Source organism: Camellia sinensis, chromosome 2 (genome assembly GCF_055761805.1).
Source record: "Camellia sinensis isolate YWXY chromosome 2, ASM5576180v1, whole genome shotgun sequence".
In the NCBI taxonomy this organism is placed as follows: domain Eukaryota; kingdom Viridiplantae; phylum Streptophyta; class Magnoliopsida; order Ericales; family Theaceae; genus Camellia; species Camellia sinensis.
This window is the reverse complement of record NC_138962.1, coordinates 76,813,969-76,826,656: the sequence shown is the minus strand read 5'-3', so window position 1 is coordinate 76,826,656 and position 12,688 is coordinate 76,813,969. Positions and strand designations below refer to the sequence as shown.

Here is a 12,688-nt window from a genome sequence, read left to right as displayed (position 1 = left end):
GAACATAATTTCAAGACAAACCAAATTCTTTTTTCTTTATTTCTTCCTTTTCTAGAATTTCTATGCCAAAAATAAATAAATAAATAAAATAAAATAAAATAAAATTTGAATGAATTCGAATTGACTAAATACAAACCACACAATCTTGCATTTTTACAAATCAATTATCCCTCATTTGGGTAAAAAGCATATATATTGTAATTTTTTTTTCCCCATCTTTATGCCTTTATTAGTCTACTTTTAGTTGCACAATCGTGCCTTGGTCATACATTGAGGATAGAAGAACATGGATTTTGAGTCAAAGAGTCGCTTGGAAAACATTGCTTCATTATTGTTTAGTCCTTAACTCAATGCCTTCAATGATGAGTCCTCCCTTAAAATTATCACCTTTCACCTCCATCACACTCATCTTCACTTCTTCATCTTTTTCACCACTGAACAATTTTCCTATCTCAATCTCCATCCACCCATCTTCTCTCTCACTTTGGGACCCGTCCTTCCCCTCCTTTGCTCACCCTCTGCCTCAACACTTCCACCCGATTCGTATAAAAAAAAAACAGGTCGATTTGCTGTTTCTTGCTGTCACAACAACACAGATACGCCTTGTTGCTTGACACATGACTTCCCACTTCAATTGATGTCTCTGATGGTATTGAATTGAGCCCATAAGCATTCTCAGTGGTTTTCATGATGAGATATACACTGTATGTGGTGTTTGGTGATGGCATTCGAGTTCTAATCTTGCCTTGAATCGCTAATAAGTGGATTGTTTTTGGCACAGCCACCTCTGAAAATCTGTAGAGAGAGTGGGAGAGTATGAGCATGCTTGCATTGGTATAAGGTATTTGATGAAGATCAAATATGGAGAAGAGAAAAAATTACCTTGATTGAGGTATAGATGTCCAATTCCAGTATATTGGCTCATTGCCCCATGTAATGGAAAGTTGTCTTGCAGAGAGTATATATGATTTCTTGCCAGAAAATTTGTCTAATACGAAGCCCTGCATGATGAGGATATCCAGAAGATGATGAATAAGAACACCATTTTTCTCACAACTCATGTATTAATGAAAATTGAAATATTTTTATTTTATATCTTTACTTTTTAAAATTACACGCAACGTATCTTTAAACTTGTTTGGTTTACAGTAGTTTTCTGAAAAACAAAAATTCTTGATTTTATATCATTACTTGTTAAATATGCAGGAAATGTGTCCTCAAAATTTCAAGATTAATTTATGCCCTTAAAAAAAAAAATTCAAGATTAATATTTTTTTTAAAGGGAATTTCGGTTCAGTGCATGATTTGAAGAAATTTTACAAATAAGTAATAAATTTTATAACTATTGATAATTAAAATCATAAATCTTTTTATTAACCTATAAAAAAAATTGAAATTACCACTTTTTTTATCGGCCAAAAAAAAGCTTTATTGAATAAAAACTAAGAATAAATCCATACACCATACATCAATAAAGGTAAAAATACACTTAATAATTACCACTTGATAACTTTATTGAAGTTACCACTTAATGATAATTTTCTCTTTTTCTCTCTTTTTTTTTTGGTGAAATAATAATTCAGTGTAAAATTGAAAAAAAAAATACATGTGATAAATTTTATAAATATTAATAATTAAAATTTCAAACTTTTCCATGTATTCATAAATACTTTTTTAAAAATTCACGGGGCTGTAATTTTTTTGTTTTTCTTCCATTCAATCAGGATCAGCACTGCAAAAGTGGTTGGTATAGTAAGAAGCTCTTTATGAAAAGCAACTCAAAAGGACTTTGAGAAGAAAACTGATAAGCTCACCTTGTTACCACCATCTATGAGAATTGGATTGCAGAGATGGAAAAAAAGCTCCTTCTTTGATGAGAACTTCACCAAAGGACTTTCTGATCTTGCAATATCGGACGGCGGCTATAGTCTCTCCGAAACAACATCAGAATCAGCGGCTGATCAAAAGCAGAACCGGCCCTGGCTAAGGCCATTGAGGCCTATAGGGTCCCAAATTTAAAAAAGTATTATAATATATTACAAATATAAATAAGTTTAAATTATTTTTAGGGAGACTGGCCCAAAGGTCCAAGCCCAACATATCATACCCCATTTAGACCCAAAACAAATTTAATACTCCATTAAGTCCTCAAATTAACAATAAGACGAAAATACCCACAATATATCATCCAATTTACACGCGCGCAACCATCTCCCACGTCTCCATCATCTCAGTCCGATCACTACACTGTCACGTCTCCGCCGCTCGAAATCGACTCCTCAGTCCTCCATCTCTCTTCCGTTCAACTCCATCCCCTCTGAAACCCTAACTCTAACCAGAAAACGTAACCGTTTATCTTCATCACCCACAATCATCTCAGTCTGATCAGTACACTGTTACATCTCCGCCGCTCGAAATCGCATTCTCAATCCTCCATCTCTCCTCCGTTCGACTCCATTCTCTCTGAAACCCTACCCTAACCACAAAACCAAACCGTTCAACTTCAACACAACACCAAGCCGTTCATATTCTCCAATCGGCGACTCTCAACAACACGAAGAACCATCACCACTCTGAAGAGATTTCATAGTTCCTGACTTCCGATTCACAAAAATGGAGAAAAAAAGTAACATCTCTCTTCACCTATTCATTATTTTTCACATTTGTACATCATTCTTTAATATTTCTTATATACACATTTTACATACTTCCAAATGTATAAACCCTCTTTTAATATATATATAGTCCCCTGTTTTTCAACATTCTAAACACTGTTTTTGCACATAAATTCCTGTTTTTACACATTCAACACCTTATTCTTATTCTTGTTGTTCAATATTGGCTTCTCTTATTCTTATTTTTGAATTTTTAATCTTCTTGTTGTTATTGTTGCTTTTTACAAAATACAATGGGCTGTTCCTATTGTTCATACTGTTTCCTTATAAAAATTGCAACATCATAGTGTTTCATTTCATCACTATACAAGCAACATATCTAAATTTATTCAAAATGCAAATGAAACTGCAAAATTACACAGTTTAACCACTACTCAAAACAAATAGCTAACTTATTATAAAGTGCAAATCAAACTGTCAAATTATACAGTTTCGTAACTCTTACCAACAAAATACATATAACTTCATATTAAACTGCATATAAAACTTCAAAATTATACAGTTTTGTCACTATATTACTCATACCCTGTTGTCACTTTCATTTTTTCAGAAATAGCTGTTGGAAGATATTGGAAGAAACAAACCCGTATGCCCACAAATCCAATCAGGGATTTAACCATCTCCCCTTTTGAAAGTCCCTCTCCTGTATCCACTCAAATGCCACCACCACACCCAAAAACAACCAAATCCAACAGACCCCACCAAAAAACCCACAAAACAACCACACCACCTACAAGAAAAAGCCCAAGAACCACAGACCCCACCCACCCAACAAACACCAACCACACCTCCAACCACAACAAAAACAAACAAAAGAAAGCCAACAAAAAACCAAGAAGCTCCTCCAACCAAAAAAAGAAAGCTCCAAGAAAGCCAATCAACTCCTAAAACAACAACCAAGGCATCAAAAGAAAAAAAACCAGCAGTCCCTGCAAAGAGAGTCCAACAATTTAATTATCGTTCCAACATCGGAACGGTAATCAAACTGTTGAAGGGGGTCAAATTCACAAAAACCCAACAGACAGAGCTGCAAAAAACCCCTTTTTGGCCCCTTATAAATGCTCTCTCCTCAACACAACTGAAGGCCTCTTGGTGCAGATGCTACAATTCCATTGTAGCAGAAATGACAACACTCTACAACAAAAGAAAAAGATCATTTGTACTTGGCAAAAAGGAAATGAAACTCAGAACCAGTGATGTCAAGCTCATTTTTGGTATCGACTGTGGAGAAGACAGCATCACCACCAAATCCTATGCAAGACCAAAGGATTTTGAGCTTCCATTTTACAAACGAAGATGCAAATCAGTCAAGAGATTGGATGGCAAGTCTTTGACCAAAATGTTTCAACAAACAAAAAAAGGAAAATCAACCAATGATTGTCAAGATCTTGCAAGGGTAATCACCCTTTACTTGTGCTTGAAACTTCTCATGCCCACAACAGGCCATACACTCAGTTGGAGTTTCCTCAACTATGTTGACAATCTCAACAACATCAAGAAGTACAATTGGGTTGAGGCAATAAAAGACACACTGATGAATTCAATGGCAAATGCAAACAACAACCCAAGGCATGTCACTGGATGCGTCATGTTACTCTTGGTAAACACATTACTCAACTACTTCCCACAAAAATATCAGACATTCACCTATTTCTAACTATCTAACATATTTCAACTTTTTTTTTTTTTTTTTTACAGTACTGGTACTGTGAGCACAGTAAACTCCTCCGACCATCCAACAAAGAAGGCTTCCCAAGGTTTATGAAATGGAACCTTGGCAAAATGTACTCCAAGTGGAAACACATCAGCCTCGCTCACTTTGAAAAGGTATTCAAACTCTTCTATACTATCCTAGCACAAATCTATTCAACACTCCTTTCATATTCATTGTAGTACAAATCACATTATGAAACTGTGAAAATTTTCAGTTTCAAAGCACGCACTTCTTTAACATCACTCATGTTATGAAACTGTAACATTTTTCAGTTTCAAAAAACATATTTCGACACTTAACCCACATTACTCACAGTACAACTCATCTTATGAAACTGACCAAATTTACAGTATTACTGATATATGCCACATTGTTCCAATGCAGGTTAACCAAAGTGCTTTAACCCCAACTGAACAAGAAATACAGTTATTGCATATCAATCAAAGCACATCAACAGACTCTTCAGCAAAGAAACAAGACCACAAAAAGGAGAATAAGCAAAAAAAGAAAACAAAAGCAACAAAAAAAAGAACACTTCTAGACAGTGATGAGGATGACTTTCTCGAAGAAGAACATCATTCAGAATCAGAATCACAATCAGAAAAAGAAGCACAACAAAAAAAAAAGAAAAGAAAGCAAAAACCACAACAAGAACCACAAAGTGATGAACAAGAAGAAAAGAGTGATGATGAAAAAAATCAAGTGACTGATGAAGAAAAAACTGATGAAGAAGAAACTGAAGAAGAAGAAGAAGAAGAAGAAACTGAAACTGAAGAAGAAGAAGAAGAAGAAGAAGAAGAACAAGAAGAAGAAGAAGAACACCTTGATCAAGAAGAAGACCAACAACAAGAACAAGAAGAACAACAAACAAACCAACACGAAGAAGTCAATGAACAAGAATTGACAAACCAACAAGAAGAACTGCAAGAGAAATCTGACATACTTCATGCACAAGGTAAACTATTGTCTAATACTAAAGCATACTGCAAAATTTCATTAAACTAACCAAAACACAATCCAACATTTTTATAGGTCATGACCAACCACAAACACTAACCAAAGAGGACGACAAGGACAAGCTCATATCAGCCCTGAGAGCACAAATGCAAGAAATGGAACAAAAATTCATGGCTGAATTGCATAAAAAAGAAGATTAATTGAAGGAAATGTCCACCAAAAAAACTGGCAGTCCCCAACAAAGATCCATGGTCAAGAGAATCAAACAAAAATCAAGAAAACAAGCACATGACCCAGATTTTGAATACCAACCAATGACCAAACCCAAAGAAGATGCAACAAACAAGACACAAACTGCTGCTGATGTACCCAAACCAACACAGGGTACCAATGAAGAAAAATAGAAGAAGAATGACAACAAAAAAGAGGGTGCTCATGAAGCAAAACAACAGCAGAAAGAAAAGATGCAAGAACATATTGGCCAAGAGAAACCAGTTGCTGCTGAAACAAACCCAAAAGAGCATGCCAATCAAAAGAAGACAAATCTTCAAGTATTGGAAAGTGATGATGATTTCCAGGAAGAATCAATCCCAAACAAGCCACTCAACATTTCATGCCGCAAAACAAACAAGGTTTGGCATAGCCTATCCAAAAAAGACCAAGACCAAATTCAACTCATCAACAACACACAATCAACTGCTTGTGTCTGGTCTGGCAGCGAAGATGAAAACTGCGTATACTTTTCAGATATATGCAGATTGACCAACAGGGAACCCTTATATGGGAATGTAGGTCTCCAACTGCACAATTTTACAGTTTCTGTACATATTCAATAACCTATTCCACAAACCTAACACATTCTCATATATAACATGTTTCAGGTCATTGATGCCTTCTCAGAAAAGCAATTGGCACTCCAACCAACCATTGAAGAATTTGAGAAAAACGATCTAGTCTTTGCAAGCAATCCATACGCAGGAAGATCTTACGTTTTCTCAACACTCATCAATGTAAGCAAAACTTAACATACCTTACAACTGCAAAATTTTCTACTTTATCAACATGTATTACTACATAGTTTTATGACATATTTCAAACATATATATGACTTACAGACTCCACTACAAAACCAAGATCAAGCACTGAGAGAAAAACTGATGGACAGCCATTTTCCAGAAGCAATGAAAAACAGATATATCCATTTCCCAATCAACCACGACAACCATTGGACAATTGTGGTCTTTGACAATGCTGATGGAATATGGAGACACTATGACTCTTTGAGACCAGCAAAAGATTGCCATAACAAGCACTTTGAAATTGCAAAGCAAATTGTAAGTTAAAATAAAATTTCATACTTAGTTCCATCCCTTTACAAACATCTCAACTCATCACTATAACTAACAAAAACACCCACTAACTATTTTGTAGCAACAACATCAACTGAGATGGAATAAAGCATTACTCAGCAAACAGGGAAACATGTTTTCATCTCAAGAGTGCGAGACAGAAATTGCATCAATTGAGGAATGCCCACAACAAACCCCACACTCGTAAGATACAAAATCCATAAACTAATCTTCCAATATGCTAATTTTTGCAGTTTCACCTAACTAATTAACTTCATCTCAAACATTGCAGGAATGATTGTGCAATTGCCGTCTGCAATGTTATCAACCAATATCTCAACTGGAAACCTGTGCAGAAAAAACTTCGTCCAACTGAATGGGTCAAATTTCGAGCACAAATCATCAATCAATTCCTCAATGATGAGAACCGATCTTGGAAACTCGAGCACTACCAAATGTTGACAAAACATACCAAACCATAGAAACAATGAACAAACTTCTTAACAATACAAATATTCAAGGGAACATATCTTTGAACCTTTTTTTTATTTTTTTTTATTTTTCTTTTTTAACATGTGACAAGTACTTTATATACTTTTGGGAATGATCTTTTTCTGGTTATCATGGTTATGGTGAAAATGATTGATGTTGTTGTTGCTCTTATTATTATTATTATTATTATTATTGTGGTTCTTCTTTTGATTGTTTGTCTACCTGTTTGTGGTTGCATATATTTTCATACAGTAAAGGTTGATTCTAATAATTCTTCAAACTGCAAAATTTTTCAGTTTCATCAGCTTGTTTCTAATAATTTTTAAAACTGCAAAATTATGCGGTTTCATCAGGTTGTTTCTAAATAATTCTTAAAACTGCAAAATTATACAGTTTTATCGCTATGAAATATGAACTGCGTTTCCATATTATACTGTTTCAATAAGAAATTTTCAACAACCTTCTCTGCATTCCATAAAAATAAAAAACAAAACCAGACTATTAGAAAACAACTTCAATAAGTAAAAAACACATCAACAAACAAAAAACAATTCAACCAACTTTATTCATTACTTCCATAATACCAAGTATCACATTTTTTATTATCATAATTCCTCAAATTCAAATACAAATCCAAAAGAATAGATTGCGGCCTCAAATAGCAGCCTTGCACGTCTTCTTATTGTGATTCCCATATTTCAAGCACCTCCCACACTTGATTTGCTTCACATTCTCACCCCTTGAAGGTATCCTCTTCTTCTTGTTCCGCCCGGGCTGCTTCTTCGTTATAGGAGGTTTGATAACCGAACTACTGGCACCATCAAAGTCAAATCTCTCACTTGAAGGCACTGGATAAACAGATTCCTTGTATGACTCTCTAAAACAATCTACATGAAAAAAAGGATCAATGAAACCATACACATCTCTACCACTACTACGCAAAGCATGCACAGCATGACAACAAGGAAAACCATTCAATTGCCATTCATGGCAAGAACAAGTTTGTCTACCAATATCAACATAAAAAGAAATAGAAGAATGAACCTCAAGCACAGTATCACTAGCAACAATCACATCCCAAGACTTAGCTAGCTCCAAAGAGTCCACCAACTTCTTTTCCATAACTGGACACAATTTCGTAGTCCATCTTCTAGATTCAGCTCTTCTATCCGACAATTGAGTCATGATTTGAACCCTAATCATATCAACCATACAAGTAATAGGCAACTCACGGGCCCCACCAATCCAATTATTATAAGACTCGGCAGCATTAGATGACATCTCACCATATCGTTTCCCTCTAAAAAATGCATTGGCCCACTTATCATTTTGCAAACCATCCAACATACTATCAACTCTACCATTCCCAGCAATACGCCTCAATTTCTCCATATAATGTTGGAAAGAAGCAACCGTTGGCGCATAAGCACATTTAACTAATATTTTCATCAAACACAGCTTATAGTTAGTACGAAGTCCCACCAATTTGTCAATCAAATTTCTCTTCAAATGATTCAAGCAATAAGCATGATGTGCATTGGGGAAAACCACTGAAAGAGCGTCTAGCAATCCATGTTGACGGTCCGACACAAAAGTCAATCTCCGGCCTGAACCAACAGCCTTCAACAACTGACTTAAGAACCACATCCAATTATCTTGATTTTCAGCGTCAACAATCGCAAAAGCCAAAGGAAACAAACCTGCAAACAAACCCACATGAAACTGCAAAAATTAGCAGACTCACAATACAATAACACACTGACAAACTAAACCAATACTAACTGCAAATAAATACATACCTTGATTACCATCCTTTGATGTTGCTGCAAGCAAATGCCCCTTGTAACGCCCCTTCAAAAATGTACCATCAACAAACAACAACGGACGACAAAATTGAAAGCCATACAAACATCCATGAAATGCCACAAACAACCTCCAAAAACACCCACTACTTTCATCCACATCTAATTCAAACACACTTCCCGGATTCGTTCTCATAGCCGTCTCAAGGTACCATCGAAGCTGGTCAAAAGAAGTTGCAAAATCACCAAACAACCCACCTCTTGCCTTATCAACTCCTAACCATGCAACCCGATAAGAAACATCTATACCATATTGCCTCTTCAACTTTTTTTTAACTTCAATAGGACGAGTCAACGGATTATCACTAATATCATTTTGCACAATATCAGACACAAGTCTAGAACCAACCATTTTGCTACAAGATCTACGAGCAACAACCCCACAAGTATGCACATTATCCAACTTCATTATAAAAAAAACACCAGAATCCATCAACACCCTTCCATGCACAAACCATTTACAACCCGTAGACGACTTCATCATACATTCAGCGGTTACTCTTGTTGCATCATTCTTCAAATAATTCACTGGAAAACCACACTGAACCGCATACTTAGCCAATGCAATGCGGAACCCCGACACTCCACCTTCAAATTCTTGACCAACACTATGTATAATCCCCTTCCAACTAGCAGACAACAAAACTCTCTCTGGTTCTGGATAAAAACTACGCAACAAACCACCAACATCATCACAATCATTCACAAAAGAACTCTCACAAGTTACAGAATCAATCCTACAAGAATTACCATCATCAACCTCCACAACTCTCTTATCCCCCACAATAACATCAACAACATGACAACCACTACCACCTACCATTGACAGCATATTCCCCAAATCATCATCACATTCAACAATACAATTAGAATATCCAGGAACAGAGAAAAACAAACAAAAGTTACCAACACTCAACTCCTTCAACTTCGCACATATTTTCTCAACAACTTCATCATAACTACATCCGTCACTAATCTTAATAGCAGCACAACAATTACTGTATTTGCACATTAACATGAAACACCGCTCCATACTGCAAAATCAGAAACCAACAAACAATTGTTCACAGATTCCAAACTGCAAAATTATGCAGTTACAACATATCAATAACAACAGTACACAATTTACAATTCCAAAACTGCAAAATTATACACTTACGACATATCAATATCAAAACACCAGAATTCACAATTCCAAAATACAACTTCAAAACACATTACACTATACGACAAATAAAATCAACAAAATCAAAATCAAACAAACAAAATTCGCCAAACACAAACCACATATCACGCAAATTTGCTTATATATATATACATACATATATGTCGACAAAATACAAACCACATACACACACAGACATATATATATATATATACATATATATGTATATCTATGTATCGACAGATACATACATACACATACATATATCTATCACCAGAGAGAGAGAGAGAGAGAGAGAGAGAGAGACAACGTACGAAGATATCGCCTGTACACAGAGATTCAAATCGCACAACCAGATCCACCTCACAGCACAATGAGATCGACCACACAGCACAATGAGATCGCCACAACGAAGAGAAATCGAGATCGCGGAGACGAAGATTTGATTTCCTTTTTTTCAACGAAGCAAAAATTTGATTTCTCACGTACATATAGATCTCAAAACAAAGGGTAACACAGTCATTTAAAAATACGAAAATAAAAAACGGGACCTCTGGGTATAAAACTAAAAAAACTGTGGACCTATTAAACTATTAAAAATAAATTGGGATTAGAAGGGAAATAGATCCCCTACATAGGACTACATGGTAATTTTCCCTTATTTTTATTGTTTAGGGCCAATCTAAATGATCCAAAATTATTCTGTTTGGCCCATATTTGTTTATAGGTATGGTTTGATCCAATTAAAATTATTGGTGGCCCAAAATAGGAATTTCAATTTTTGATGGTCCTTGAATGAGAAATACTACATACACATACAAAATATTGGTGGCCCAAAATAGGCCCCCTAATTTATTTATTTTTATTTCTTTATTAGATTTTAGTGGAATAAATAAATTTATCCTAATTTTTTTACTTTATTTGTTTATCAGATTTTAGTAGAATAAACAATTAATTCAATCTCAATTACACTCATACACAATATATTCAATAAACAACAATGCAACCACACTCATAAACAACATATTCAATAAACAACAATTAATTTAATACATATTCAATACATTTTAATTTAATAAAGTTTTTCTAATTTTGGTATTTTTTTTTTTTTTTTTGGGTATGAATACATTTGATATCTATTTTTGTATCAATCAACAATAATGATACCAAATAAGGTAAAAAAAAAATTCTTTGTGAATATAAGCCTCTGTTTTTGTTTTACCTTAGACCCCCGAAAATCCAGAACCGGCCCTGTTCAAAAGGTGGAGGAAGCAAGTGATGATCTACATGCATCTGCAGGAGATGTGAGTGATAGAATTGTTGAAACAGAATCTTCTGGCCGCATAGTGAACAACTTCAACTTCAAACCCTCCATTGCTTAAAAATGGACAAATAAGTTTAAATTAAAATCAAAGCCAAACAGAGCCTTAAGATAAAAACAATAATATGTGGCTTGGTGTGGTTGTACTTGCTCGTGATTGTGGGTATACATATAAGTGAAGCCCTTGAGACAAGTTTGTTTGTGGCCCGAGTTTAACAGTGAAATTGTTTAAGAGAAGCTTCCTGGCATATTAAACTGATTTCATTAGATAAAGTGGGCAAAAAACGTATTTGACAGACTTTAATCTACCTTTGATTATCAAAAATGCTGCGTGACCGAATTAAACTACCGAGAGAATCAAAAAACAAAAACAAAAATTCCTTCCACGTAGATTGAGGGGCCAATCACTAATCATCCCTTTAAAACGCAAGTGATTTTTCTTGCGAAATGGCATCAACCCCAAAGCTCAACATGGTTGAACTCACAATCTTTATTAAGTAATGCTAATAATACAAACAATATTTACATAATGGAATATATGTGTGATTCACCCTTTGTGAGAGTTTTGTGTTTCATTCTGTAAATAGTTTATGTGGATATAGACTTATCCATTTTCATTATATAAATTGAAACAAATATTATTTGAGTTTGAATTTGTTAAAATTGAACATCTCAATTTCATGAATAAAGTTCATGTTGTGGGACTAGTATCTATTCATGTCAATAATCTAAATCATCCATCTTATATGAAACTTGAGAAAAACACTTATGCAAAAAATTGGATTGATCCGATATAATTAATCACATAATCAAATTACATATATATTATAAGAGAAAGGCTTCTCTCCAATTGGGTTTTCCAGCGTGCTGTTGGGCTTCCGTGGGCCCACTACGGAGTCTACATCGATAATCCAAATTGTTCAATATGTAAGACTCGTTAGTACTTCATCTCCGTAAAATATTATGTTAATTAGATATCAATAACCACTTGATCAAATCATATTTGTGTCGATAGTTTATTTTTAAAATCATATTTACTTTTGACACAAATTTAATCTAATTAAGTGGTTATCGAAATCCGATAAATATGATTTTTTGCAGGGATTAAATACTCAACGAGCCTTATACATTGAACGATTCGGATCATCATTGT

The 12,688-nt window shown here is 34.7% G+C and overlaps 3 protein-coding genes and 1 pseudogene across 3 annotated transcripts; 2 read left to right on the top strand and 2 right to left on the bottom strand.

Annotated features, from left to right (window-relative positions):
- Positions 1-328: 328 nt before the first annotated feature.
- Positions 329-11,589, bottom strand: LOC145814483 (F-box protein PP2-B13-like; annotated as a pseudogene).
- LOC145820725 (uncharacterized) lies at positions 3,568-5,546 on the top strand. The gene is made up of 4 exons (XM_082917330.1): positions 3,568-4,275; positions 4,374-4,502; positions 4,774-5,344; positions 5,422-5,546. The coding sequence occupies exons 1-4, from the start codon at positions 3,799-3,801 to the stop codon at positions 5,544-5,546; spliced, it is 1,302 nt and encodes a 433-aa protein (XP_082773456.1). The 5' UTR covers positions 3,568-3,798.
- Positions 5,811-7,353, top strand: LOC145820724 (uncharacterized). Its single transcript, XM_082917329.1, has 5 exons — positions 5,811-6,134; positions 6,228-6,356; positions 6,462-6,680; positions 6,778-6,899; positions 6,988-7,353. Exons 1-5 carry the CDS (start codon positions 5,811-5,813, stop codon positions 7,175-7,177), a joined length of 984 nt encoding a protein of 327 aa, XP_082773455.1. The 3' UTR covers positions 7,178-7,353.
- LOC114287891 (uncharacterized) lies at positions 7,723-10,082 on the bottom strand. Its single transcript, XM_082917328.1, has 2 exons — positions 8,987-10,082; positions 7,723-8,887 (listed from the first exon to the last, which is right to left on the bottom strand). Exons 1-2 carry the CDS (start codon positions 10,080-10,082, stop codon positions 7,842-7,844), a joined length of 2,142 nt encoding a protein of 713 aa, XP_082773454.1. The 3' UTR covers positions 7,723-7,841.
- Positions 11,590-12,688: the final 1,099 nt, after the last annotated feature.

Bases quoted from the DNA above. Each gene is read 5' to 3' on its own strand.
- LOC114287891 (XM_082917328.1), bottom strand. From the start codon at position 10,082: ATGGAGCGGTGTTTCATGTTAATGTGCAAATACAGTAATTGTTGTGCT. The intron at 8,888-8,986 runs GTATGTATTTAT...GTTTGTTTGCAG, and splicing joins ATCAAAGGATGGTAATCAAG to GTTTGTTTCCTTTGGCTTTT.
- LOC145820724 (XM_082917329.1), top strand. From the start codon at position 5,811: ATGCAAGAACATATTGGCCAAGAGAAACCAGTTGCTGCTGAAACAAAC. The intron at 6,681-6,777 runs GTAAGTTAAAAT...ACTATTTTGTAG, and splicing joins TTGAAATTGCAAAGCAAATT to CAACAACATCAACTGAGATG. The intron at 6,900-6,987 runs GTAAGATACAAA...CAAACATTGCAG, and splicing joins CCACAACAAACCCCACACTC to GAATGATTGTGCAATTGCCG.
- LOC145820725 (XM_082917330.1), top strand. From the start codon at position 3,799: ATGACAACACTCTACAACAAAAGAAAAAGATCATTTGTACTTGGCAAA. The intron at 4,276-4,373 runs GTAAACACATTA...TTTTTTTTACAG, and splicing joins GATGCGTCATGTTACTCTTG to TACTGGTACTGTGAGCACAG. The intron at 5,345-5,421 runs GTAAACTATTGT...ACATTTTTATAG, and splicing joins TGACATACTTCATGCACAAG to GTCATGACCAACCACAAACA.